We start from the raw sequence: 27,072 nt of genomic DNA, 5'->3' as shown, positions 1-27,072 counted from the left end.
GTAGGATTTATTGGAAGGTGGTGAACGTGAACATTTGCAGGAATAAACATCACTGCTGCATTAAGGGTAGAATAAACAATGGAGGGATTTGAAACTTTGTGGAATAATGGGTAGAAGTGTGCTTAATAAGAAATAATTCATGAAAAAAGTAGTGAAGATCAGTTAGAATTAAATATTATTTAGTGAATAAATTCATTTTTAATTGTAAAATGTCAGCAGATTAGACCAAAAATGTAGACAAATGAGGTTAAGTAGCACAGGATATATTAATCTATAGTATTATAGTATATCTGTCTTGTAATTGCTTTCAGTGGAAGTAACTACCAGTAGCATTTTAGATGTGTACTTCTTTATCGCCGAGCTTGGAATACATCATGATGCTTATAAGCAATGTGATTATGATATAAGGAAAGTGGTAAAAGCCAAGGTCAGCTTTCTGTTTGTATGCAAGCTCACTTCAGCTAGATTTCTGCAGTCCCACATTTGGCAGCTACATTGCCTTTTCAGTTTTGTTTCTTCATAATGTTGCTGTTCTCAGTAAAAAGTTCTGACATTCGGATACAGCACATCACAATAGATTACATCCTGCAAAATACAGTCACTCTTGTGCTTTCCCTCTAGGGAGCTCTTTTTATTCATTTCTTGACAGATCCTCGCCCTCCCCCCTCATCTTAAAAAGGCACACTCTAGAACTGCACTGGTCTCCTAAAAGCAAGTCTTTTATGTGCCGCTTCGCTAACAAAGCATGTGTGCAGTTTTCGAAAGTTTAGTCATATTACCCTAACAAGGTGGACTGGAGATGTCATCCTCGAATGTATTTCATGGGATGCTTTTGATGTCCCTTATATGCTGCAATTCTGCCTAAGGGCGTTACTTGCATGACTAAGGCCAGAAGGAAATGTTAAGTAAGCTGAAATCATATACTTTCATGCTTATGTGACTATTTCCTATATTTCCATGATTATAATATGGAGTTGCTATTATAGAGAGACGGCATACCGAAATACATTCTATCATTGGATAAAGTAACAGCATAACACATTTTCTGACCAATAATTTCAGGTTACAGAGACCAATTTGACCTTCAGTCATACTGCGTTTCCAAGTGCCACTCATTATTGTGTACTATTTGTTGCCATTTGTGCATTTAAATCTCTTGGCTATAAGTGTAATTTCTAATTTATTAATGAGGACTTAATAATTTGCAAACATTTTAAAGGAAAATGATGCTACCATTAATGCCAGGGAAAAAACAAAACACATAGCTGAAGACTCAAGGATAAATGCAGAATAAGCAGATGTGGTTATCTCCAGGGAGAAATTTCTTTAGATGTTAGTGACGGGCATGTAATAGCACCTTAAGGATTGAGTGCTAAATTATCTAGGATGAAATCTGTTTCCAGGTAGATTTATAAGAAATGGAGAATAAGGTTATTTATACCGCAGTACGCCAGGTGTAATATTTTAAAAAGTGGTAAAAGAGTCCAAACAGTTTGCATCTATTGTGTTTGTAGAGGGCTTAGAGATCCTATGCAGTGATATGCAGCATTTTTCATTCCGACATCACTGCATTGACACTCCGGAGGGTTTGTTTATCTCTATGTAAATGGAGGTAAAATGAATCCTTGAAAAAGGGGAACTTTGGTTTTGACCTTTATTGTTGCTTGGTTTTTATTTTTCATCACATCTGTTAGCACACAAAAGTCATTTTTTCTATAAGGGCCGTCCTGATACATTGTATAAAATGAGCTTCACATTGCCAGAATGTGGAGTCATATAGTGATGGTATTTACTAATCTTGGATCCTCTTCTCAAAACAGCACATTTAGCTGATTTTAAACCAAAAGGTTGACATTCCAAGAAAGTCTCGGTCTTCCCTCTGATGGGAACCCTATGCACTTTGCAAGTCCTCCAGTATCTTCTTCGTGCTTCCTCTCAGGAGAAAGGCTTAATTCATTCACTGTTATGGATGGCTGTAGGCTGCTTAATGTGATGGGCATTTTCTTCTTCTCCTGACCATTTGCTTGGAGCTAGCAGCACTCTACTTTCAAATCCTTTATTCTCACAATTATCGTATCAGAGTTTTAGTATCATTTAAATTCAAGATTTTCACTGCTTGCTGTGAAAGTCTGCTATATAAAATATTAGTGTAGCAGTGCAAATGGGGAATCAAGGGGTGGCTAAATTGAGAGTGTTTGCTCTCAAGTGGGTCAAGGTACATTTTCGATTAGTTTAACAGCAAACAAACATTACTGTTTTTTTGTAATAATTAGCTTAATAAGTTACTGATTTGATCATTCAAACTGAATCCAATGGACTTGTGAACCACACAATCTTTAAGGCTACAGCTGCATGGACTTCCATCCATTGTGTGACTTGGAGAAAGAAGATTTCAGTTTTAACAAGCCTCTCCAGTTAGCAGCAGTGGCTTCTGTTTTGCTGAATTATGAAAAATTTTCAGTTTGTTGCCAGGCATTAGATATTGATTTTCTGCCACTCATGCTCTTTGTTTATCCATAATTTCTGTCATGAAGTGTATTTTCTTTGTTACAAATGAAGTGCCTTGCATGCTGGTCTTTTGTCTTTGTACTTTGGTGCTGGTTTTGCTGAAGTCCCTTTATTTTCATTTTTAAAGATGAATGTAACTTTTATTGTTCTTATTTTAAATGTTTCAGCTTTAATTAGTTTTAACCAGCCCTGTTTTCCTTAAGTACAAACAGCAAAAGATTGAAAGCCATGTTGTATAGATTAGTATTTTCTGCTTTAAATGGCCCAGTCCACTTAAATTGCTTAGCACGGTTCATCTCCCAAAGAAAGAGACAGGGTTAACGGAGGTTGGGATTAGTCTCATTTAGAAGGATTTATAATAAAGGAAGATGCAGTGTTGTCATCATCAACTAAGTAGACTGAAGGCAGGTGGTATTTAGAAGAGGTTCCAGTTCTTTACGCGACCTTGTGCTTCTTATTTGGGAGATACGTTCCCTTCATGAACCAGAATTGGATTAACTGGGTTTGTGAATTTTATGTTACAATGGTTTAAGTAGTATTGCAGGCCTGTTAAATTTAGTTCTATTAATAAGCCTACTATTTTTGCTGTAGCTAAGGTCTTGCCTTGCGGGTATATAACTTTAGGGGATAAAAGTTTGTACAAGGCTAATATTCTGTTTTTGTGCCTAATTATGGTATTTGGTAAGTAAAACCTTATTCGCCATTTACATTACCACATGCTTTATGCTGTGTTTCTCTTTGATCCTGTGAAATTGATCTCATTCTGCTGGAGTGATGGACAGTGGTTCTGCTTACAATGGGCACCTCTCCAGCTTTAAGAAAGGTATTGGTAATTTGATTTCATGCTGCCTGCCACAAAAGAAACCTCTTTGAAAATGAGATGTCTTGTTTTATGTGAGCCATTTGCTGATAAAAGCTTAAAAATGTGTGAGTTGAAATAAAGAGGCTTTCATAGAAACTTGTGAATGATTCTTGGTGTAGAAATATCTAAAGGAAACCTGTAATTTGTCCATCCATTTTCTGTACTCAATTTATTACTGGGTCAATCAGAGTACTGGTTATTTATGTATAATTTCACATTGGGCAGAATATTCCTCAGTGTCAATTTATGTACACCTTCAAAAATACATTTGTCTTTGTAAATTGAGATTATTTGATTGAGGAGTGATTAACAAGGCAGTGCATTGGGTAAATGTCAGTCCCTAAGGAGGGCTAAAGGATGATATTTCTTACAAGAATACTGAGTTGTGCATATTTACAAGTGAACTCAGTTACAGATATCGAAGAAGTGTAAAAGTGCATAAGCTTTCATTAGTTTCAGCAGTCCTGTGCAAATTTATTTGCTGGAGCCATCTGATGACAGAATATCTCCGCACAAGTAAGTAATGCCAGCACGGCATTGAGAGCATTGTTTCTGCCCAGAGCTCACAAGAGGCACGTGTGTAAAGTACTGTATATCCCTGTAGGAGGTACATTTTTAACATGGACCGTTTTATTGAATTGAATTCAGTAAAACGTATGAAAATCCCCAGGATGCCATTTTGTGAGTGCTTGTTTGAAGATTGAATCAGCTTCATCTAAACATCAGCAGTCACAGAACTGCCTTCAGCCCTGGATTCTACTGCAGAAACAACAGAGTGAAACGCACAACTAGAACTTTACAACTCTTGATCTTTGTGTATGTATAACTGCAAGTTCTCATTTTAACATTTGAAACCCATTAACAAATTAATGAATTAATTGCATACATCTTCCTCTAACAGACATGCTAATAACACAAGAGCAAGAGGCTGTTAACACTAGCTGCTGTGAATCCTGTCTTGCAGCTCTTCCTTAAAAACATTACTTTTTTTTTTTGTTCTTTCTATCTCTCTTCTCCCATCAGTGGAAAGTTGAGGAACCAACGGACTATGTGAGTAACACAAGTGTGTGCCAGTCTGTGCCAAGGTTTCTTTAACCAGCGTGGGGCCGGGTCTTTTTGGGAATACTTTGCAGTACTCTCAGCTGCACCCTTTGCTATAATGAAAACTAATGCTCTCCTTGTTGCTTAAAAGTGTATGCTAGTGTTTAATGCTGTGTGTACAAATGTATCCATTTAAACTTTAGTTCATCAATGTATAGAATCATTACAAGCAACCTTCTTGCTAAAGGCTTGAAATGCATCCATCCTTTTCTTTTGTTTTGCCATAGTTAAAAACAGTTGATAGGTTTGTTGTGCTGTCACGTATGGAGTAAATGGTGAGATTCAATGGGAAGTATTTGCTTAATTTTCTCATTGTGAAAATAATAAAATTTGCAGTGCTGCAAGATTGTGTTGGTCTGGACATGTGCAGAGGAGAGATGCTGGGTATATTGGGAGAAGGATGTTAAAGATAGAGCTGCCAGGTAAGAGGGAAAAAAGGAAGGCCTAAGAGAAGGTTTATGGATGTGGTGAGAGAAGACATGCAGGTGATGGGTGTAACAGAGCAAGATGCAGAGGACAAAAAGATATGGAAGAAGATGATCCGCTGTGGTAACCCCTAACGGGAGCAGCCAAAAGAAGAAGACTCTAAGGGTGTATAACTATGAGTGCTAGTGTTACCTTAAGACTGACAGGAAAGGGTCTCTTCTGGCAAGACAGAAATGCTGGCAAGAATACTTTGCATATGTCCAACTATTTGTTCATTCTCAGCATCCTAATGCCAGTCTATTGGATGGCATGCACAAGTACTTCCATAACGTGGATAATTTAAATGTGGTATTTAACTTTTTATGCATGTCTTTGGTTTGTGGACTGGGTATCCATTTCAAATTTTAATTTACATAGTGAAAATTCTAACATTTAAATTAAAATGAAAATTTTAGGATCAACATAGCTGAGAGACTTGAAAGAATGAATGAATGTTTTTCATGTTTGCCAACCTGGAATAAAAGTCACCAAAGATAGGTCCAAATGTCAGATTAATGATTTTATTACAGAAAAAGAAAGAATGAAAGCATGGAGTGACAAGCAGGTTTCAAATAAAACAAAGGACAAAAAAATGCTGATGCCCCTTTGGGCTAACTATACCCATGGATTCCCTGTGTAAGGTCTTTTTGTGTTAATATATGTTACTTATGAATGCTTTCAAATCACTTTTTTTTTTTTTGTCCGGTGCCTCCAGACTCAGTGATTAAAAAAAAAAACCAAAACACATGACAATACCAATCGACTTGTCTTGATGTCTAGTTATACAAGATGTTGCACTTTTTGGGGATTCCCCCCTATTTTTGGCCATCTACATCATTATTTTTTCATCTTTTATGCAAGAAGCGTTGTGTATGCCACATCAAAATTACATTTTTTTTTACAAAAATTTTTTTAAAATGGCAATAAAAGCATGTGGAATGTCATTTTATGGTATTTTGAGGTTGATGGTCACAAGTATCATAATATTTTTTGATATTTGATTCTTTACTGGTAGTCCTAGCCTTCTAAGAGCCACCCCTAGAAGGTTAAAAATGACAAACTTCACACATAACCATGTGGGCTATCGTTTTAGACTTTTTCAAGGTCAATGATTAAGAATATGATGATGTTTTTGATTTTGCTAGGTATCTTGTCCCCTACGGATCTCTATCAGAGCGTGGAACATGACAAATTTCTGTTACAGAGGAGAACATTTAGACTTTGAACATTTAAATTGAAAGTACAGTACACATTTTAACTTTACAGATATCTGACACAACTATTCTTGTTTATTATGTACTTCTACTTCATGAAGAAAATCATTACATTTCTTATGAGGGTGGCTTACGCTAATTCAGGCTTTTTTCTTTCACTGATCACCACACACTCTTCCTTGTCCTTTTCTTACCAGTGGCATTAGGGAATAGACATTTAAACTTTTCCTGGTGTCAAGAAGTAGCTGTTTAAACCTCCCATTTTGCTGTTAGGATTTAGAGATACCGTAGACAGTCTTAGTGTTATCAAATTCAAGTTCTTTTGTTTGTTTTCAACTGTGATCCGTTTTTCTTTTAGTTAATACAATAAGTACCACTTTTTGGCAGCCTGTCAACCCAGTAAACCTCATAACTTTACTCATCTTGCATTGTTTTCTTCTACTGTTATCTTGGGGAATTCACTGTAGTGTTTCTTCTGAACCTTTACCAATTTTGTAGGACACATATTGCTTTGATAGGGCTTACCAGCCACTGCTGGGCCTCACTCTACTCTCTTTTGGAGAAGTGTTCCATTATCTGGAATGTTCTTCTCTGTCTATGACCCCAGGTGGGCCTTTCATTGTTGCTGTATTTCCTTTAGATTTTAGGTCTGTTGAAGTTCTACCTTCTATCAAAATTTACTGTGCTATTTATATGTGCCTACAGTATGTGTTTTAACTATCTTTCATTTGTTCTCCCCTTCACATGCTTCATATTGCAGCATTTTTATTTATACGAACTCCATTTATGTCCTACGGCTATAAATTGGACCAGTTAAGTTGGAGTTAATCACATGGTTTGTCAATTTGATTTGAGTTAGCGTGTTGATAGGGGTTAGGTGTTTCTGCAAGTCTCGGTTCTACTCTGTTGCAGAGTCATGACCCATAGTATTCTTTAAGCTGTCTCCACAGCTCTTTAAGAAGCACGGAAACATTTATTTCGACACAAAAAAAAAAATCCAACAAGAACTGACTTTTTATAATGGAGATGAATTTGGCTGATGCTGCCATGGCAGCTTTGACACCCAGCAATCACAACAGTCTCTTTTTTATTTTTGTACATGTGCACATCTATTTATCTGTCTGTCTAATGTTTATTTATTTATGTCTGAATTTGTGACATGCGGTTTGCGTGAGAAGTGGATTTAGTTGTGGGCTTGCACAGAGCCATAGAAGTTAATCTTGTTTTTGTTTTGATTTATGAAGGTTAAACCTGTGGTTTATGTGCATAGAATTTCTTCAACTCACACCCAAGTGTTGGCAGCAGTCTTGTTAACTTGTCTGTGCAGAGCTGCTGACTTCCACGAATGCTTTCAGCATGCTGGTACTTGCGGCCTAAGGTTTCACTCCGCAGTGAACCTGCAGGGCTAGCCTAATGAAATCTGATAGATGAATATCATAAACGTTAAAAGATTAAGATCAGCCAGCTTCATTTTACTGTGCTTAGAGAGTTTTTGAACTGTGGAGGAAATTTGGAATTTACGTTGGAACATGCTACAGACCTTGAGTTTCTTTGTTGGTGGATATCTCAGTTTGTGAGTCAGTGTGACTCTTTTGTGCTTTTCTAGACATAATGAGAAGATTCATTGGAAAGTCATTCAGACATTAACTCTAGACAATTATTAGCGCAACCTGTTGCTGACTTAAATGTGGTCTTTTAAATTAAATCCAACAAAATGACAAAATGAATATAATTATAGATACAGTGATAATTATCCGTGTGTGACACTGCAAGCAAGTGAACCTTTATCTTGCCTTACCATGTCCATATATCTGAGGCACAAACTGTGCTTCTGCATCTCACAAACGTTTGGCTAATAACTGATTGTGACCTAAGTGAACATAACACATAGCATCGGTTCACTCCAGGCTATCTCAATAGTCTTTGCGTCTACTGAAACATAGGTCTTGCAAAAAGAAAGGAAATTTCTACTAAATACTTCACTATAAGTTAACTGACTTTAATGATGTAACATTCAGAGCCTAATTAAGCTGCAAGAAACGTATAATTCGTGCACTAGCACACATTTAAGAATTAAATTAAAACTCTGTTCAGGTATTTGCACAATTAAAAACAGCTGAAATACACAAAGTTTTTGTTGGTTATTTTTTTTTTTTTTTTTTTTTGTAACCAATCGACCCCACTTTACTGAAATGTGGTGGCAACCAAACGGTTTAAGTCTTTGACACTCCCAGTACTCATGTTGGGCATTTTATGTAAAAAATGGCCACTGCTTCACCGTCTACTATTAGCACCATCAAAAGAAAAAATTACACCTTCTTTAAGCAGCATTTTAAATAAACACACAAGATTGTACAATTGTACACTGAAAAATCCTTTTTTTTCTGTCCACAAGTCCCAGAAGACACAGAAGCTATTGATACAGTCTGGAGTGAACTGGTGTGGTGGGTGGGTGATTTTTTTTCTTTATTCTATTTCAATTGCTGACCAGCACAGTTCATCACATTTTTGTGGTAGTAGTGGGATCATTTTTGGAGAGTGGGCTGTGTCTGTAAAGAACATAAAAAGGGGCATTCCAGGCATTAGCATTATGTTGCTCAAAAGTAGAATGGTGATAGATAATGGACACTGAAATTTTACATCAATAAAATCTAGTTACCTAGAGTTTAGTAGAGGTATTTCTTTTTCCTAGTCTGCAAGAACTAACTCCCAGAAGATACAGAGACTTTTGGAGTGAAGTGGTTCTTGGGAGAAAATTTTTCTTGATATTCTGTTTTAGTTGCTGACCTGCACAGTTCATCACACTGCTTCATCTGGGTCAGGCACATTGCATTTTGTATTTCATGCATACGAATGTCAGCAGTGTTGGGGCGGCAAAGGAACATTTTGTTGCATCAGTGAGGTATGTCCTCCAGAGACAAGTGATGAAGTGAAGAGGTAATGAGAGTAGCTCACACCCTGCCCTGAAAATTGCTGCTGTAAAGAGCTTCTAGTATGACCAAACACATCATAAAATTATTCACTACACCCTCCTTTTTAATATAGAATCGGGCTGCGTTCGTGAGGTGACAGATGTTAACAGTACATTTACGCATGTTATCAGGTATGCACAGTGGCTCCCAGGCAATGATGTCATGTGCATTGTGGCAGCCTTAGCAACAACAAATATTAACTGCTGCATTCAAGTCCCTGTGGTGCTCTCAATGACAATATGCTATTCCTCTTTCATATACCCTGCTTTTAGTAAAATATACATTCATCCGTATTTGTAGTGTGTGTGTTTTTTTTTTTTTTTTTTTATCAAAAAATTTCAACCTACTATTTCTTAGACAGGGTGTTCTAAAACAAACATCCTATTATGTGTTTGAGGCCTGGCAGAAATGACACTTAGGTGTTTTGTTTTCTTTCCTTTCATGATGTAAGGATTGCACCCCGGCCCACTTTAACATATTCACCACAGCTAGTCGTCTGTCTCTATGCAGATGTGCAGTGGAAGCTGAAAAGAAACTTGCAAGCCAGCACCTTTGAAATACTTGCATTTATTTGAGAAGCAATGCAATTGTCAGGTTCTTTGCAGGCTGTCCGTGACATGACTTGAATTGCAAACTTTGTCCTTGTCCATTTATAATTGACTTGGCTCTATAATGAAAGCATTCCGTTTTAATTTGCTCCTCTCTAACAAAGTAATGATGATCATTTGATAACGTTCTACTGGTGTTATTTCCATCTGCAAGTGGCCTCACCTGAATACCTGACTCCAGTTACGATTCTTTTTTTTTTTTATCACCTCTATTACATTTCTTCTGTTGAATTTTTAATGGGCCAGTATATTCACTGAACTAATTTTGCCTTAGACGTAGCCCTTTGCTAATTTTTGTTCTAATGTTTAACTTATCAGTTTCACTTTATTTATTTCTGTTTTTTTATTAGTGTATTTGTTGTACTATTCTTGCCTACCAATTTTTTTTTTTTTTGTTATTCAGTCACGTGACATTTAAAAAGTTTGTTATACCCAAGTCTCCCATCTTATCACCAGATCCAGATTTCCTGTCTCTGGGAATACTGTATCTGTGGGAGCCATAATGAAGATAACTTTATTATTTATTGTTAATTTGATTTGGACATTTGGCCTTAAACTGAAGAAGGTGTGCCATTTGAAGCAGGATTTCCTTTTATGCTCTGAGCAATTCCATAGCTGCTGAATTGTCAGACTTCTGAAACACACTGACTATTCGAAAGCATAAACACAATAATAATTTGAAATCGATTGTACAGATGTTTAATTATAATAAATAATGAACTGTTAATATACTAATAAAGAAAATAATGAAGAATGGCAGTGGCAGGCAATAGCTAACTAAGTGGAAAATGAAAAATGTGTCTAACTCTTATTATCCCCTATTTTCCTTGACCAACCATGGATGCATTAGTGACAGGCCTTTCCTTGTTTGGACTTTAATTTTAAAAATTAGATAAATGCGACACCTTCAAATTAAACGGAAAGGGAAACTTGCTAAAAAGTCAGTCATGGCTACAAATTGATTACATTAGAATCACTTTTGCTTGGAATGCTGACTTAATTTCTGCTGCTTGTCAGAAAGTTGAGGTGAGCGAGTTTCCGTAGCCAAAGGGAAAGTACATGTAGCTTAAGCAAAGCTTTGATGGGTGATCAACATCAAGGATTCCCTCAAGGTTTATTGCTTTATCTCATTCTAGGTTTCTTTTAATGTTGGAGTGCTAGTGTCAGTACATGTTTATTGTCACCTGACAGCTTGATGACTCTGTAGCTGACCATTTTCTTCTTAATATCCTCCTAGAAGCAGTTATTTTATCCCAAGTATAGAAAATATTCATCTCTCTTATTCATCCTTTCTTATAGATGCTATCCTTTCAAAGAATTCATTTTGTGACTTTTATTTTATGTTGGCAGTTCCAAGAAATCTGTTTCACTAAGTGTTGAAGTCTCACTATTTACTTTCACGTCCTCGGTATCTTCTATTCCCTGTTTATACCTAGGACATCAATGCTTACAGATGTTCGTTTTTTTGCAGTTTCTTTCTGCATTGTATTCATTTATTTATTTTTTGCCTCAAACCACAGGTCCAAATGTGGCAGTGGGGTCTACTTGCACGCATTGTGTTTCTTAGCATGGTGGGAAAGGGTTTTGTGTGATTGAGATGAAAAAAATAAGCAAACTAGAAAACAGGATTTAAAAAGCCTTAATTATTCATGTAAATATACTGTAGAATGAAAGGAAAGTAGAGGAAAAATAAGCAAGTTTGATTGTAAGCGTGTGTTCAATAAGTGCAATGAGCGCGGAGAGGGGTTAAAACTAAATCCATTTTGATATTGTATCGTTAATGTGGTGATGGAGCTTATGTGTGCTCAAATAAACCAGTGGTGTATTTAATCATGATTTTTAACCTAAAAAAAACCAAAATTGAAACTTTCTCTTTCACTTAAATGTTTTGGAAGGTGTGGTTCATATATTAAGGCTGTTGGTCATTGGCTTTATGTATTTACGTATTTTATTTATTTGTTCAGAGAACCATATATGTTAGTGTACAATGTTCTTTTAGGTCTTTTTAAGCATCTAAATCACTCAACTGAAAACATTTAAACAGATTGTACAAATAAACACCTTAGATACATAATGCAGAACTCTTACCATTCTCGATTAGGTAACCAAGCTAAAGCAGCAGGACCAATGATTAGTTTCAAGCCAGACAATAAATAATCATTCTGGTTTCAACTTTCATCAGAAAGGGTTTATTTGGATAAGACTATTGCTCTTTTATATACTGTAAATTATTCTTTTAGTACAGTTTGCACATTGCACGCAGAGGTGTTTTCTGCGTGGGATAGTAAAGACTTCATTATTCTATAATGAATATAAAAAGGATGAGGAAGCACAAAACCTGAACAGAAATGTGCATACTAAAAGATAATTTTGCCTTTCAAACACCCTCCTTTGGCAGGCGGCTTCCCCCTCCACAGCTTAATTTTAACCATCAACAGAGAAAGTTGTCAGCAGCAAATGTATTCAAAGTGTCCGACTGAAGCTTAGAGCAGTGGCCAGGCAAGCAAACCTAACTAACATTCTGCACTGGTCACCCAGATTTGTATTGTGCTACAAAGGCTTAAAATGAATTTGTTTTTAATTCAGAATAAGAACACTGACATATATGGTTTGTTGTATATGGTTGTTGGTGAATAAGTGCTTTGCAATCAGTTTGAAATTTTTCCTATTAAAGCCATCAAAAAGTTTTGGAGTTCCGAGTGAGATCATAATATTTTTCACTCCTGACAAAGTTGATGCTGAAATTGATAAAACTTTGATGGTTTTAATCCCTGGGGTGTGTTCAGAAAGTGTTGCTTTTGTTTGGTGCATGCTTTGATTATTATTATTATTTTTATCTTGTGAGCATAGCTGTTCAAGTGGCAGTGAATTTTTGTAAAACATTCCTTTAACACTTCTGCCAATGGCTTGATTTGTAGGAGGCTGTAATAACTGGACTAGTCCCAGAAACCACCTACTCAATTACAATAGCGGCATACACTACCAAAGGTGATGGAGCTCGCAGTAAGGCTAAGGTGGTCACTACTACAGGAGCTGGTAAGTACTGAATTATTATACCTTTACAACATGTGCTCAGGCATCCAGAACATTCAGTGGGGTGTAAGCATATTGGGGTATGTGAACACTGGGAGATTTCAACTGAACGTGTGACAAATTGTTTATTTTATTTACCAAAGAGTTACTGTAGGTTCGTACACTTTCAGGAGTTTGTAAACATTGGTGAGAAAGCAAACAGAGCCTTAAAGGCAGTTTAAAGAAAGTCCATAACCTTGTAATCAATTTTTTGCGTAATGCTAAATGCTGCATATATTATTGGTATACACAAGGATTACCTTCCAGGACAGAGAATCCCACTTCAGCCACCCTTTACTAATGTGGCTTCACACTATTCAAGATCCTAAGCTCTGTATTTTGTTGTCAAGTGAAATATGTTTGGTATCAGCTCCCCACATTTCAGGATTAATAGTATAATGAAAACACATAATAATGCTATTCAATCTTAAAAATATTTTTAAACGTAATGGGATTTGTCTTAGAAATGTGCTATACTAGGCAATTTTAAATCGCTTGAATGAGGAAAATATTGTAAATAAAATTGAATAGACCATATATTAGGAAATTTCTTGTTGATTTGTCATCCTCTAGATTTAGCATAGGTGAGCTCAATAACTAAATTTCAGAGCACAAAATTAGAAAACTTCAAGTTCATGTAAGAACATAAACCAGATCTACTGCTCAGCTTCTCAAAGTTTTCTTCACAAATTATTCATTTATATTTCTTTTATAATCCAGTTCCAGGAAAACCTGTCATGATTATCAGTGCCACTGCACTGAACACAGCTTTAATCCAATGGCAACCACCTAAGGAGATGATTGGGGAGCTTACTGGCTACCGGCTACAGTACAAGCGCTTAGAAGAGGACAAGTATCAAGTTATTGACCTCAGGAAGACAGATGACCACTACACAGTCACAGGGCTCCACAAAGGGGTGACCTATAGTTTCAAACTGTCAGCAAAGAACCGGGCAGGAATAGGAGAAGAGTATGTGAAGGAAATAACCATTGCAGAAGATATTCCCAGTGGATTCCCTCAGAATTTACGAGTGGTTGGCTTGACCACCTCAACAACGGAGCTTGCATGGGAGCCTCCTGTCCTGTCTGAAAGAAATGGCAAAATCACACAGTACAGCATTGTTTATCGGGATATTAACAGTCAGCAGAACAACACCAATATAACATCACAAACCCACATCACACTCATGGGCCTGAGATCTGATACCACTTACGATATCCGTGTCCAAGCCTTCACCAGCAAAGGAGCCGGACCCCTTAGCCCTAGCATCCAGAGCCGAACGATGCCTGTGGAACCAGGTACATTTCTTTTGAAAGGAAAACTGTTAATGGTCCGAGAAGCAATTACATACTTAATTTTTGTTAGCGTCACTGTTTATGTAAGCATTAAGATTTTTTCCTCTTGCTATATTTTAAGTTATTTTAAGTACACAATGATATTCCATAATCATCAGAAATTTTAATTTCTAGTATCCAACAAGTAGAATGCTTTATTGGTCTAAGTGTATTAGTCCAGAATTCCCCCATTTCAATTATTTAAAGCTACCCTTTTCCCAGAAAATGCTGATAGCTGGTAGCTCATGAAAAAGTAATCAGTCAATTAAATTAGCTTCATTCTTACAGTGTTTGCCAAGAGCTTCCGAGTAAAAGCAGTGATGAAAACATCAGTATTATTGACTTGGGAAGTGCCTGAATCATACAAGTCTCAAGTGCCTTTTAAGGTAAGCACATATGAGGAATTACCTTCTAATGAAGTAAAAGTACCTTCCATATTAAAGAATTCAGCAGAGGCTTGCCATTGGCTTGTCAGTGTATGTGCTGTAGTTTTCTCTGATCTGTTTTTGAAGGCTTAAACATACAGTTTGACATTCAGAAAGTAGCCTTTGGCTTTCCGTGTTTTAATGAATTAGTTGTTTGCAGTGAAATAACATTAAAGTCTGCTTGTAGCTACATTTGAAGCAAAATTGTTTCTTTGCTTGTTCTTTCTGTAGGGATGTTTTCCTCGATACTCCTTTTTTTATAATATTATTTTAATACACAAAAGGCGCTAGATGTAAATTTTCTTCATACTCATAATGGAAGAGTCAGAAATTCTTTTGGTAGGAAGTTTAAGTGTGGAGAGTAAACAGCTGATGTTGGACAGCCAACGGTTAACCCTCAACACTCCAACATCGCTCTCTCCCCTCCACTCCCCCCATATATACCCCCCATGTCTCTGGACGTGTCATTTAACCCATGCTCTGATTTCATTGAACTGTGTTGTGGTATACATGTAAAGCATTTTCAACATTGTAGACACTATTAAACTTGAAATGTAAATGATTTCTAAAAAAAAAAAAAAAAATGACACCCATTTATTATGCTAACAATTAACATTTACTTCAGGATCAAAATCTCATGCTATTCTCAATTTTGATTTTCTTCTCTGTTCACTTCCTTCTAGATACTTTATAATGGACAGAGTGTTGAGGTTCAGGGAAATTTAAAGCGAAGGCTGATTACAAAATTGCAGCCTGACACCGAGTATTCCTTTGTTCTAATGAGCCGTGGGAACAGTGCTGGTGGACTTCAGCAGGTGGTGTCTATTCGGACTGCTCCAGATGTCTTAAAGTCTAAGCCTGTCAAGTTCAGTAAGAGTGTGGGGGAAGATGGAAAATTAACTATTGAACTTCCCAAAGTCCAGACCAAAGCACCTGTCAGGTTAGTATTCTCCAAGTAGATGGGATGTGGGCAGTGCCCAGGGCTGCTTGTCTTTTTCATTGAAAAATATTTGGAAGGAAGCAAAATTGAATACATAACACAGCTTTTTTTTTTGGTTGATACCTTTAAACATTTTTGAGACAATTAGCTTGTCCAATTGATGAATCAGAGAAAAAGGTAAAACAAAAGCTCACTACAAATGTTTTTTTCAGTCTCATGTGAAGTATACAGATTTGTGTGTTTTTTTTTTAATCAAACTCTGGCTTATGTTTGTTTTGTGAAATAATTAAATCTGTCTGCCTCTCAACACTTTAGTTTAATTATGATTCTTAGGTTAACAGCTATTAGGGCAACCAGCAGTTAAAGGCATCATCATAAATTAGAAATGCTGTTTTCAGAAAGTCGCTAATTAGTTCATAATCAGTGGCTACTGGCAAAACGTAGCCTTTAATATCTCGTCTGAAAGAAAAACACAGTTTTGGCATTTCTTGGCTTTGCAGATGGTATTATATTGTGGTGGTACCAGTTGTTCCAGAAGCTTCCAAGCGGTGGGAAAATCCAGAGGAAATGGATATAGATGAAGTAAGTAAGATCTTTTGAGCTAATGTTCTGTATAAATAACATTTTGTCAATTTAAATCCTTCATTCCAAATTTGTGAAGGCAGATGGTACTGGGAACAATTTTACAGAAATCTTTAGGTTTGTTTTTTGATTTTTGTTTTGTTAAATGTATGGATGATAAATGTATATATAATTGCTTTGTGTAGTTAACTGTGGTCTTAATCAGAAACAATAGCTCTTTTTTTATGGCAGCTGTCTTTTTTGTCTCAACGGTATATCACACTAGGTATTTTATGGTTAAATCCTGTTTAAACTATCATAGATGCAGGCATCTGTATGGTAAATATAGAAAAGGATGGCATATCTATCTATTTTGTTACTTATTGAATAGTTTTAATCAAACATTCTGTGTCTGAATAATGTTAATAAGGAATTATGGTGTGTGTTTATAGTTGTTAGAATCAAGTCAAAACCCAGGAATGAGGCGTCAGAGGAGACAAGTGGAAAGCCTAAAACCTTATATTGCTGCTAAACTGGATTCTCTGCCTCCAACCTTCACACTCGGCGATGAAAAGAACTACAACGGCTTCTATAACAAGCCACTTCCTGGAGATCAGAAATACCTCTTTTTTGTCCTAGCAGCTCTGGAAGGCCGAGATACTGTGAGTTCTAACAAATGGGAATCGTTTGATGAAACATGCTGGTTGTATTTTAGGCACAAAGAAGCACGCTGAATACTCTCTTTTAAAGTTGTCTGCAAATACAGAAATTGTAAACACACACACAGTGTCAGAGCTATCTTGCAAACAATATGTCTGTTTTAAATATGTCATGGGCCTCAATTATCTAGTGTACTTAAATAATTTGAAGATTTCTACTCCTAAATCATCTACCTTTGAACAGTTTATGCCAGATTAACTAAACTTGTGTGTAAATGGGGAAAGACTAAATCTAAACGTGTATGTTGATCTGAAATTCTACAAAAAGTCCATGGTCTTTTCAGGAAGTGTTAGGCCATAACCATCCCTCCTACCATACCGTACAAGGATAAGATTTATGTACCTTAATGGCAGGGAAGATAGAGTAAGGTGCTTTTGCTCTAGCAAGCCAAGGTTGTAATTCACCTTTTCTCAGCTCAGATAGTAGCTTGAGCAGGTGCTCCTTTTCTTTTCATTTTACTAGGCAGGTTGACTCTCTTGATTAAGCAATAAAAACACATGTAAGCTCAAAGATGCGGAACTGACAGAATGTTTTCTGATGTACTTTCTAAATGAACAAACTGTGGAATTTAAAATGCACAGTTGTTGTCAACACATCTTTTTAATAGGCCTTCACCCTATGAACTGCCACAAATTGCTGTCTGATTCATTGCCCAGCACGCCATATAATAAACTGTAAAGAAATATTAGGCTTTATGAGGGGTTTAAACACTTATGCTGTTAAGCCTTTTTTATATTTTAAATTAAATCATAAATCTATCGAAATACCTTCACTCTATAAGGGAAAATTAGACGACTATCTTCTAATCCAAGGTAGACGGTTTAATACCAGATAGAGTTGCAACCCATGTTTGGAAATGTGGGTTACAGTGCAAAGTCCCTGTTACGTAATGAGCATGGCAAAAATGAAAAGAGAGAAAAACTGGCATGGCAAATATTGAAGTGGGCATCTCTTAGGATTTTTTAAGATATGATTGAAGATTAACTAAAAAGAAAATGAGATCAGGCATCTTGGTCATGTAGCAGTGAGAGTACCGCTCTTAATAAATTGGCTTAGTGTTCAAACTACCATTTCAACTCATTCTTGTATGATCATTGCTGGTTTCTTTGAAACTTTTCCATTTTTCCTAAACCTTCTTCCGTACAGCGCTTGAATTCTCCCTATATGTATGTCATTATAATGCAGCACTCAGTTGCATCTAAACACACACTCATTTGCACATGGCCAATTTAGAATTACTACTCAAACTGACAAAATATTGTTGGACAGTAAAAGAAAAACAAACATGCAAACACAGGAATCAAACTGAGGTTCAGGAAGTAGTGGTTTTTCTGTAATTCACCATGCTGCCTGTCTTTCCAAGCAGGCTGTATTATAAGGGTCACCAGCATACTCCACCAGTGTTATAGATTCACTCTTTTGTTTTAAACACATTTCTGGCCCAGGCATGACAGGAGGTATTCTTTTGTTTTCACAATGGTGATCTTTTACTCAAATCCCTCTTTTGGCTGAAGGGACCACATACTTTCATCCTTCTCTTCTCGGTCAGTGATCCTGATCCTCTGCGTATGTGGTAACGACCTTCCTTGTCCCAGTTTTGGCTACAGGAAAACATTGTTGCCATGCTTTGCTTCTCCTTTCCTGCCAAAACACCCAGTCAACAGAAGGTCATCTATGCTCTAGTGCCGCTGTCATTACTGGCAGGTCCTGTTCAATTGATTTCATTGTTATTAATCCCCTGAGCCATGCTGCCATTACACATTAGAAAGCTTGTAGCATTACTGCAATAGCTGTCCCGTTGTATGGACAACCCTTTAGTCTTCATTCTGAAATTTTCTGAAATGCACTGTCGAGAAAAAGCCTATAGCATAGATATTACTTTTTCAGCCCAATAAAGTGACCACATGTGAACTCTCTTAAAGTTTTAGAGTGATCTTAGAAACTGAGTACAGTAAAGCTCTACTTGGTATATATGGTGGATTATTAGTATTTAGGTTTATTAACAAATAATCCACCTTGTCCATTTCATTTTTATTTTCAAAGTGGCCAGGAATATTGAGAGATGTTTTCAGTCCAAGCCATCAATAAGTAAATAGAGCATTCTGAAGGAGGTAATCTACCATTGAATATATGTGTATACATAGCACATCCTGCACAATATATACCCCAATATTCCTAGTATTAATGGGCAAAATATTGCTGACGTGTGAAACTTTACAGCAGAAAAGTACTCTTTTGATTAGACAAGGCGTGAATAAAGTGTGCCTGTATTACTCTATTTTTGCATTTGTAAAGCTTTGGTTTTTATTTATTTTCAAATTTAATGGACATTGAAATTTGCAATATCCTTAAAGATATGAAAACTGTTACTTGTCAGGTATTCTGTCACTTTACTCAAAATATAACATCATACAGCAGAAAGAAAGAGCAGTGATAGCTGCAACAGGCCATTCAGTGCTTGCTGTCAATATGAAGAGCTATTGATTCAAGTGAATGGAAAAAATGAAGCAAACCAGTCTGTCATTTGAGTGCAATTAGTGCACAAGTAGGGCAGGACTAGGGGAAAAAAAAGAGAAAACGTCTATTTTGGCTTCTTAAACCTGGTAACTAAGCTCTGAAGTGTGAAATTGGATAATAGATTATGAATTTCGAGGTATTGTCGGAATCTAAAGCAAAGCATGGAAGTAGTACAAGAACTGAGAAGTTATGCTTTGGGGAGGCAGAATAGGTTCATCTGCTAGACTTTACTGCTGTATTAGCCTCACATGCCTGCAGCTGCTTCTCTACTATTTGATAAACTGTCTGCTTTGTACTATTAATAATAGTATAATGTGCTTACAGCTTTTGTAAATATTAACCTGTACCGCAAGCAATCGGGCACAGAAAGTTTATATCCTGATTAGGTACTGTACATGTACAGCGTGGGTTGAATAAGGCTTGGTTGAAAACCTCCTTTTTCTCTGGTTCCAAAAAAGCCTCTTTATCTGTCTTAGGATGTTTGGTTAAAATCATTTGCAGATTTTGTGGAATTATGTTGTATAATTTTAATGTGTGATCGTTGACTGCATAATTCCAATTTGCTGCACAGATAACCGTGAATTACCCATAGCAGGAAATTTCTCGAGTGCAGTGCAACCCACAAGATAGACAAAAGCATGCAGTGCACATTGGTTTATTGAATTCATTTAGTTCAAAGTGAGGTGGAGTGACACTTGGCCAGACTAATCGGCATTAGCAGAAAACTGCACTCTCTGCCCTGGGGTCAGAGCCTCCGTCAGAGTGGGATGTCGGCTATTTTCAGAAATTTTACACTGCAGGGGGGAGATTGTTGAGTTGTGGTTCACTGGATGATTGAATATTTTATTGCATACTTTTAATGCAGAAGAACTGCCTTGTACACATCTCTGTTCAAATGGTTTTTACCAAATGCAAAAAAGTGATGACTCCTTCATGAACGAATGGCTTGTTTTGTTAAGCATAGAGAACTAACTTGGTTCCAACAAAGAGATGTTCATATGGCTGCCTCAATTACAGTTTTTATTGCTTCTTATATCGATTTTTGCTTTTTCTTTTTCTTATTTCATTCCTTGAACTGTTTTGTTTGAAATAATGACACTTACTGCACTTAGATGGCAATCCCAAATAGATGAAGAAGTTCTGCTTATTCAAGTGAGATGTCCATGAATAAATGTGATGGAAACAAATCTGGAAGGACAGAGATTTATAACATAGTTAGAATTAATGAGTCTGTGAAGAGATTTTTTTATTCGTGATTTTTGACAGCAACAAATTATTTAGATATTTCTTCTTACTAATAAAGATATTTTTTTACCTCATAATTACAGCACATTAACCCCAAAATTGTCCATATACTGTATGGAGAGGGTATTTTTTTGTTCGTTATTGATAATAAACATGCTCTGTTTGCATTGATGATTTAAGTGTCATCCTTCAACATGAAACATTAAGCACTAGGAATGTTGGAGAATGTGAAACACATTTTCCTGCGACCTTCATTGTAAAAGACAGCTGTACTAAAGCTGACTGTGGAACATAATGACTCATGGGGGTTCAGTGCTATCTCTGCAGCATCCTATGCAAAGTGTGAACTAATGCAAGTCACACACGCACTCACAGAAAGCTGCCAGCTAACCTAACCTACAGGTCTTTTGTTTGTGGGAGGAAACTGGAGTACCCGGATAAAAATCCACAGAGTGGGAGAAAGTGCAGACACTGAGCGCAGCTTGCCCCCCATCATTTGACCATAGAATGCTATATATTCAAGACTAGGTGATTCTGTTTGTATTCCAGCAGTACGTTTTAATTCTACAATTTAATTTTGCTATTTACTCAAAAGCAACAAAAGTAAATGTGAGCTGAATATTTCAGTTTGTCTATGTTGTGATATGGCATTACTAGGTTTAATTTTAGAGTGATTTAACATGAGTGATTAGTATACACAAGATCTGACTGGAGGTTGTTACTTGACTATCTTGTTTGCTCAGGAAAATACTGGGCACTCAATGGGAGCAAGTAATATACTCTGTAGCATTTTCCTTCTCTGCTGCTGTGATGATAGATTACAGTGCTCACACTGAAATGCTTGAGACAAGTTTAAATAAGTCTCTTGCTTCAGTTCCTAATTGTTGATATTGGTAGCCACCATGTTACATAAGATCATTTAGCCAGGACAAAGTGCATTATCCTAAACATTAATTTATAATTTATTTTAATTATGTTTCATAAAGCATAATTAACCAAGATCAACAATGACAAAAAATAGACATGAATCAATGTTCTGTACCACCCTATGAAATTCAGAGTCCTAGATAATGGAAAAACCAATTGTATATCAGATGTCAGTCAGTCACCAGTAGAACTTTCTTCTTCTTCCATGTTCATTTGCCGTGAGCATGTCTATATCCTGAGACCAGTGGCTTCTAAGAAGTCCGCTGTCTGTTGTAGTCTGTCATAGGGCCTCCAGAGTTTTGGAAAAAGGTTAACACTCTCTAGCCAAAAATGGTTTCTTATTATCTACAGAATAGGGCAGATGTGGAAATGTGCAGGGATCTGTTCCTCAGAGCCACACACCCACCTTGCCTTTTCTCTGAGACCCTGTTTATTGAGGCAATAGTGACCAGTTCTGAGATGAAAGATGATGGTCTAACTCCTCCTACTTAGCTTATTGAGGTGGTCCTACTATGGGTCATATCCATTGTTGAGGTAATGCCACTCTTTCATTTGCTTCTGTTTTAGAAGAGTCTTTGCTTCATTGTATGAGGTGGGAATACAATATTGGAGAAGCTGTGCACCTTTTTTTGGCCGGTCAGCCTTCCTCTTCCCTGCCATGAATGCCAATGTGGGCTGGTATCCACTGAAGTACAATCTTCTTGTTCTCAGAAAGGTCCCAGAGCTGTTTAAGAGCTGCATGATGGATAGGTTAGTGGAGCTGGGCATGAGGGCTTGAAGGGTCAGACAGGGAGTCAGTGACGAATACATTGCTCTGTTTGTTTCAGCTTTCGACTATCTAGTGCTGTAATGTAGCTTTAGGGCAAGTACGTCTCGCTCTGTATTTAGAGCTTAGTTCACCAGCAAGTGGAAGGAAGTGGAAGGTAATGGTTCTATTTGAAGAGCAAATGTAGATGCCACTATGTCCATTCCTGACATTTTCCGCAGAACCAAATGCTCAATATCGTACCTTACAATATACAGTATCAATACAGTTTTTGAGACAATGCAGCATACTTAATATTTAAGTGCACAGATTCCTAAATAATGAAACAGTATGGAAGAATAGCTATGCCCAGTTTAGCAGTAAGTTTTTGGAATGACTTTGGAAACACAGTGAGGACATACAAATGACTCATGGGATTGAACTGAGGCACTGGCACTACCTTTAGCTCCATAGACCCATTTCTCTGCATGCTTCACAATCTGTGCCCCTGAGGTTTAGTGACTTACGGAAACATGTAAAGAAACTTGGTGGTGTCACTGTTGCGTGACAAATTCTCAGCAGTCAGTTAAAAATAGTAGATGTTGATTACAGTGTATTCTCACAGAATGGTTTCCCACATCTTCATTTAGTTGTGGCAGCTTGCCACTGCTGTTTTTCTGTGATGTACTAGGCCCTTTAGGCCTTGAAATGTTTAAGAATTGCCACATCTTTATCTTTGTTGCAGTCTCGCTGAGCATGAGCCAGGCTTTTATGCCATCCTTTTATTACTGGGACAAACCTGATTGATCTTGATACTTTTAAAACATTTAACAAATTGCAGATTTATGTATTTGTTTCTTGTCTGGTCTGAATCTTTACTTTCTTAGACAAAACTATATCATTTTTCATTTCTTTTATATGTAGGTCTGTCTGTTAGTTTAACATTTTCTATCATTTGATCACTGAATTTTCTTTTTCTATAGTTTTTTTTTTGTTTCTGTTTGCTGATTGTGATGCTTCAATAATGCAGTCTGATGTGGGTGGATGCAAAATTTTAAATGCTTTTTGTCTTCCTTATATACATGTACAAATGACATAATAATAGCAAAGTTGAACAAAGAAACTTAAATGATTTGGTAAAATTTGTAAGGACTTATCTAAGGACTTGAATTTGATTCCTGACGCAGTCTCCGTGTACCCCTTTGTGTCTACAAGTTTTCTCCATGCACTTTTGCTTCCTCCCACATCTCAAAGATGTGTATGTTAGGTTAACTGTTCTTTTAAAATTGGTTCAGTGAGGTTGTGCATGTCTGAGTGTGCCCTGTAAAAGACTGCTATGCCATCTAGGTTTTTATTTTGCCTTAGCCCAATGCTACCTTAATAGTGTTCTTCTCTCCACAACACTGCATTTTAGAAAATACAGATTTGGAAAATACAGTGGGTGCTTAGAAAAGCTGAACAGCTGAAGTCATAAAAATGTAATTTTTGGCAGTGTTTCTGTTGGTAAAAGGTGGCATTTGTTTTGTTACACTGCTGTCTGGTTTCTGCTGTGAAAATAAAAAATATATCCATACAAACAATATCAGTTTGGATTGTCTGTGCAATCCCCTGCCAGTGTGCTCTTTGATCCTTGCCTTCCATGGTCCCAGCAGAAACCTATGTGTTTTTTAAATCCCACAATATGAAGTCTGTGATCTCTACAATTAGCTGTCACCCCGCCTGTGTGCTCTGCTCCTCCTGCCCATGCACCCCATAATCAGCCCTGTTCCTGTGTGCACTCTCTGTAATCTGCAATCTAGGAGCTGTGGTATGCACATTCTTATTGTATGCACTCTAGTCTTTGAATGTGACCTGCACAGCATGCCGACTGGCATTTTTTCTGTGAACTTGGCGTGTCACTTGCCTAACAGTATTCTGGCTATCAAGAATTCACTTCCTTTTGCACTTCTATGTGTCAGCCACATGTTGTGCGGCCAGATGCTCCTGGCGTTATTTAAATGAATGTGCCATCACCTCCTTAAAGTAGGAGTGTTGTGCCCATATAGTGCACCTCTGAGAATGCAACCTTTGGTCACCCTCACGCTCAGTTATGAAGGTCTGTGCACAGTAAATGTGAGATTCAAAATATTTAGACTTCACAGCTATAATAAGACGATAATATCCAAAATTGTTTGGGTTAGTGTCAGTTTTTAAAAACAAAGATGCCCAAGGCAGCAGAGCAGAGTGAAAGCAGCAGTAATACAGCAGTAAAGTCTAGCAGATGAACCTATTCTACCTCCCCAAAGCATAACTTCTCAGTTCTTGTACTACTTCCATGCTTTGCTTTAGATTCCGACAATACCTCGAAATTCATAATCTATTATCCAATTTCACACTTCAGAGCTTAGTTACCAGGTTTAAGAAGCCAAAATAGACGTTTTCTCTTTTTTTTCCCCTAGTCCTGCCCTACTTGTGCACTAATTGCACTCAAATGACAGACTGGTTTGCTTCATTTTTTCCATTGGGTGAAGTAACCTGGCATAATGTGTCTCATTTGTCCAGAATGTCCAGTTTACTTTTAACCCATAGAATGTCTTTAGAACATCCACTTACCTTTAGATGACATCCTTTTTTAAATATCTGTTCCTGTATAATAAAGCTCTAAGCAAGTGAACAGAACTTAAAACTTCTTAACAACTGATTTGGCACCAGTAGAGGGCAGAGCTGGGGTTTACCTTGCAGTGACTTTGCTCTAAATTACTAATGCATGTTGCATATGTTTCCATCCATTTCTAACTCACTTGTTCAGTTTAGGGTCATGGGGTGCTAGTAGCTATCCTGTCATCAATGCATTGGAAGGCTCTTGTTTTATAATAGCTTTCCTATAAATACCTTCCATCCATTTTTTGTACTGCTCATCCAGTTCAGGGTCACAGCAAGTCAAAACCTTGTCCTTGCAATATTGTTCACGAGGCAAGGTACGGTATGCATGCACACATGTACAAAGTCACACCTAAGTGGAGTTGATTTACAGTCAGCAATTTAGTTATTACATGTCTTTATAACATGTGTTGGGATTGGTTAGAGTAGCTGAAGAAAACCAATTCAGGGACAGTTGACAGAGACTTATCAGGTCAAGATTCAAGCAGGCTGCTAAAGACATGAGACATCAGGAGTTATCATTGAACTGCCATTCCAGCTGCTTTAAATATGTCATTGAATATTTATTTAGTGGATTTTGGTATTTTAAGCTATACATATTTGCTTCTCTTTCAGTTGCATAGTGTGACCTCTGATGCTGCTGATTAGAGACTTTGTGTTACAGTGTTAGTGACAGTCGCATTGTTTAGTATTCTCACCACCACTGTCTTTTATTGCCAACACCCTGCATAGAGTAATAAAAATAAAGAATGGTGCAGAAGATAAATAGGTATTGCCTTTAAATTCACTTTCAAAAAGTGAAATGATTTTAACGGAATTTGTAGGATGTCATGCTTTTCTTCTTTTCTGAAAGAAACTATTTTCCTAATGTTTGGATTCTTTTCATAGTCATGCCTGTATTTGCAAGGTTGATTCTGAGTGTGCCTAAGAGACACAAAAACTCAAACATACACAGTCTGACCAGAAAGCTCAAAATCCTGGCCTGTGGTTAATTATTAATTAAAAAAAATCTCTGATGCATTAGCCAGCATCTGGTTTCTTAAGCTTACTGATTTGAAACAGCAACTTTGGGGGGAATTGATGACTCTGGTATGGTGTAATAGTTCTTCACAAGAAAGGAAACAGAGTGGCAGTTCTGAATACAAACATCTTCAGCATATGCACACATACTTACTTAATTGTAGGCATTATAAGCCACTAGAATTCTGTGCTGGTTAATGCAAAAGATGTCTGTGGGCATTTTAATGTAGACATTTGTCCATCACCCATAACCTAATTTACCCTGCATGTCTGAATGGCATGGCTAGATATGTTGTTTTCAAAATGTGACTGACATAAGCCAAAATATGATTATGTGTGAGTGATGTTGTGCGACACTCCTAGTCATTTACGTCATTCTCAACATGCCAGTTTCTAGGTGTACCTCACTCATAATTCCTTTAAAACTTCTTTACACTATTGGTAAGCTTACAACATAAGAAATGTGACATTTGAGAGGAGACCATTCACTTCATCAAGCCTGTTTGTTTAGCTAATAGCTAAGCTGTCCCAATATCTCATCCAGATTCTTCTTAAAGGTTGCCAAGGTTTCTCCTTCAACTACAGTTCTCGGTAGTTTGTTCCAGAGTCCCACAACTCTTTGTGTAAAGAAGTACTTCTTGACTTTAGTCTTAAATGCACTTCCCCTTAATTTCTACTAGTGTCCTTGAGTATGTGATTCACAGTTAAGCTGAAAGAACTCTGTTAGATCTATTTTATTAATAAGAATTTTGAACATCTAGAATAGGTCCCCACATAGTCCCCTCTGCTCAAGACTACACAGGTTTAATTCTCGGTGTCTGTTAGAGTTGGAAATGTCCTTATGTCCTGGATTGCACTTGGTTGCTCTCCTCTGCACTGCTTCAAGTGCTGCTATGTCTTTCTTGCACTGTTGCGACTAGAACTGTACAGAATACTCCAGTTGTGGTCTCACTAGTGCGTTAGTTTAAGTATATCACCAGCTGTTATGGTATAACATGACATTTTTTGCCTTTTTAGTAACTTATCTGCATTGAGTCCATTTGGCTGTTCAACAGAGCTCCTGAATGGCAGAGCTCCAGTGGTCTGCAGTTAGACACTTTTCAACAATTCAGTCACAGTGTTCACCAAGAATGTGTGCCCATTAAATCCCATTTGTAGCATTCATTACTGGGATTACACCTCTGTCCTTGCCAGC

At 37.0% G+C, this 27,072-nt stretch overlaps 1 protein-coding gene across 14 annotated transcripts in view; it reads left to right on the top strand.

The window, feature by feature from the left end:
* ptprfa (protein tyrosine phosphatase receptor type Fa) overlaps positions 1–27,072 on the top strand; it is a 589,562-nt gene that overhangs the window by 488,983 nt on the left and 73,507 nt on the right. For 7 of the 14 annotated variants that reach the window (XM_051933282.1, XM_051933286.1, XM_051933283.1 and 4 more), the window contains 7 exons: positions 4,394–4,420; positions 12,649–12,766; positions 13,523–14,101; positions 14,426–14,523; positions 15,246–15,502; positions 16,003–16,084; positions 16,516–16,725. In XM_051933282.1, coding sequence (XP_051789242.1) covers positions 4,394–4,420; positions 12,649–12,766; positions 13,523–14,101; positions 14,426–14,523; positions 15,246–15,502; positions 16,003–16,084; positions 16,516–16,725 — 1,371 coding nt within the window. The remainder of the gene's footprint in view (positions 1–4,393; positions 4,421–12,648; positions 12,767–13,522; positions 14,102–14,425; positions 14,524–15,245; positions 15,503–16,002; positions 16,085–16,515; positions 16,726–27,072) is intronic. The other 7 variants (XM_051933291.1, XM_051933287.1, XM_051933285.1 and 4 more) reach the window with 1 other exon arrangement.

Source organism: Erpetoichthys calabaricus, chromosome 10, assembly GCF_900747795.2.
Source record: "Erpetoichthys calabaricus chromosome 10, fErpCal1.3, whole genome shotgun sequence".
In the NCBI taxonomy this organism is placed as follows: Eukaryota; Metazoa; Chordata; class Cladistia; order Polypteriformes; family Polypteridae; genus Erpetoichthys; species Erpetoichthys calabaricus.
Note: the sequence above shows the minus strand (reverse complement) of the source record. Positions and strands in the feature narration are given on the sequence as shown.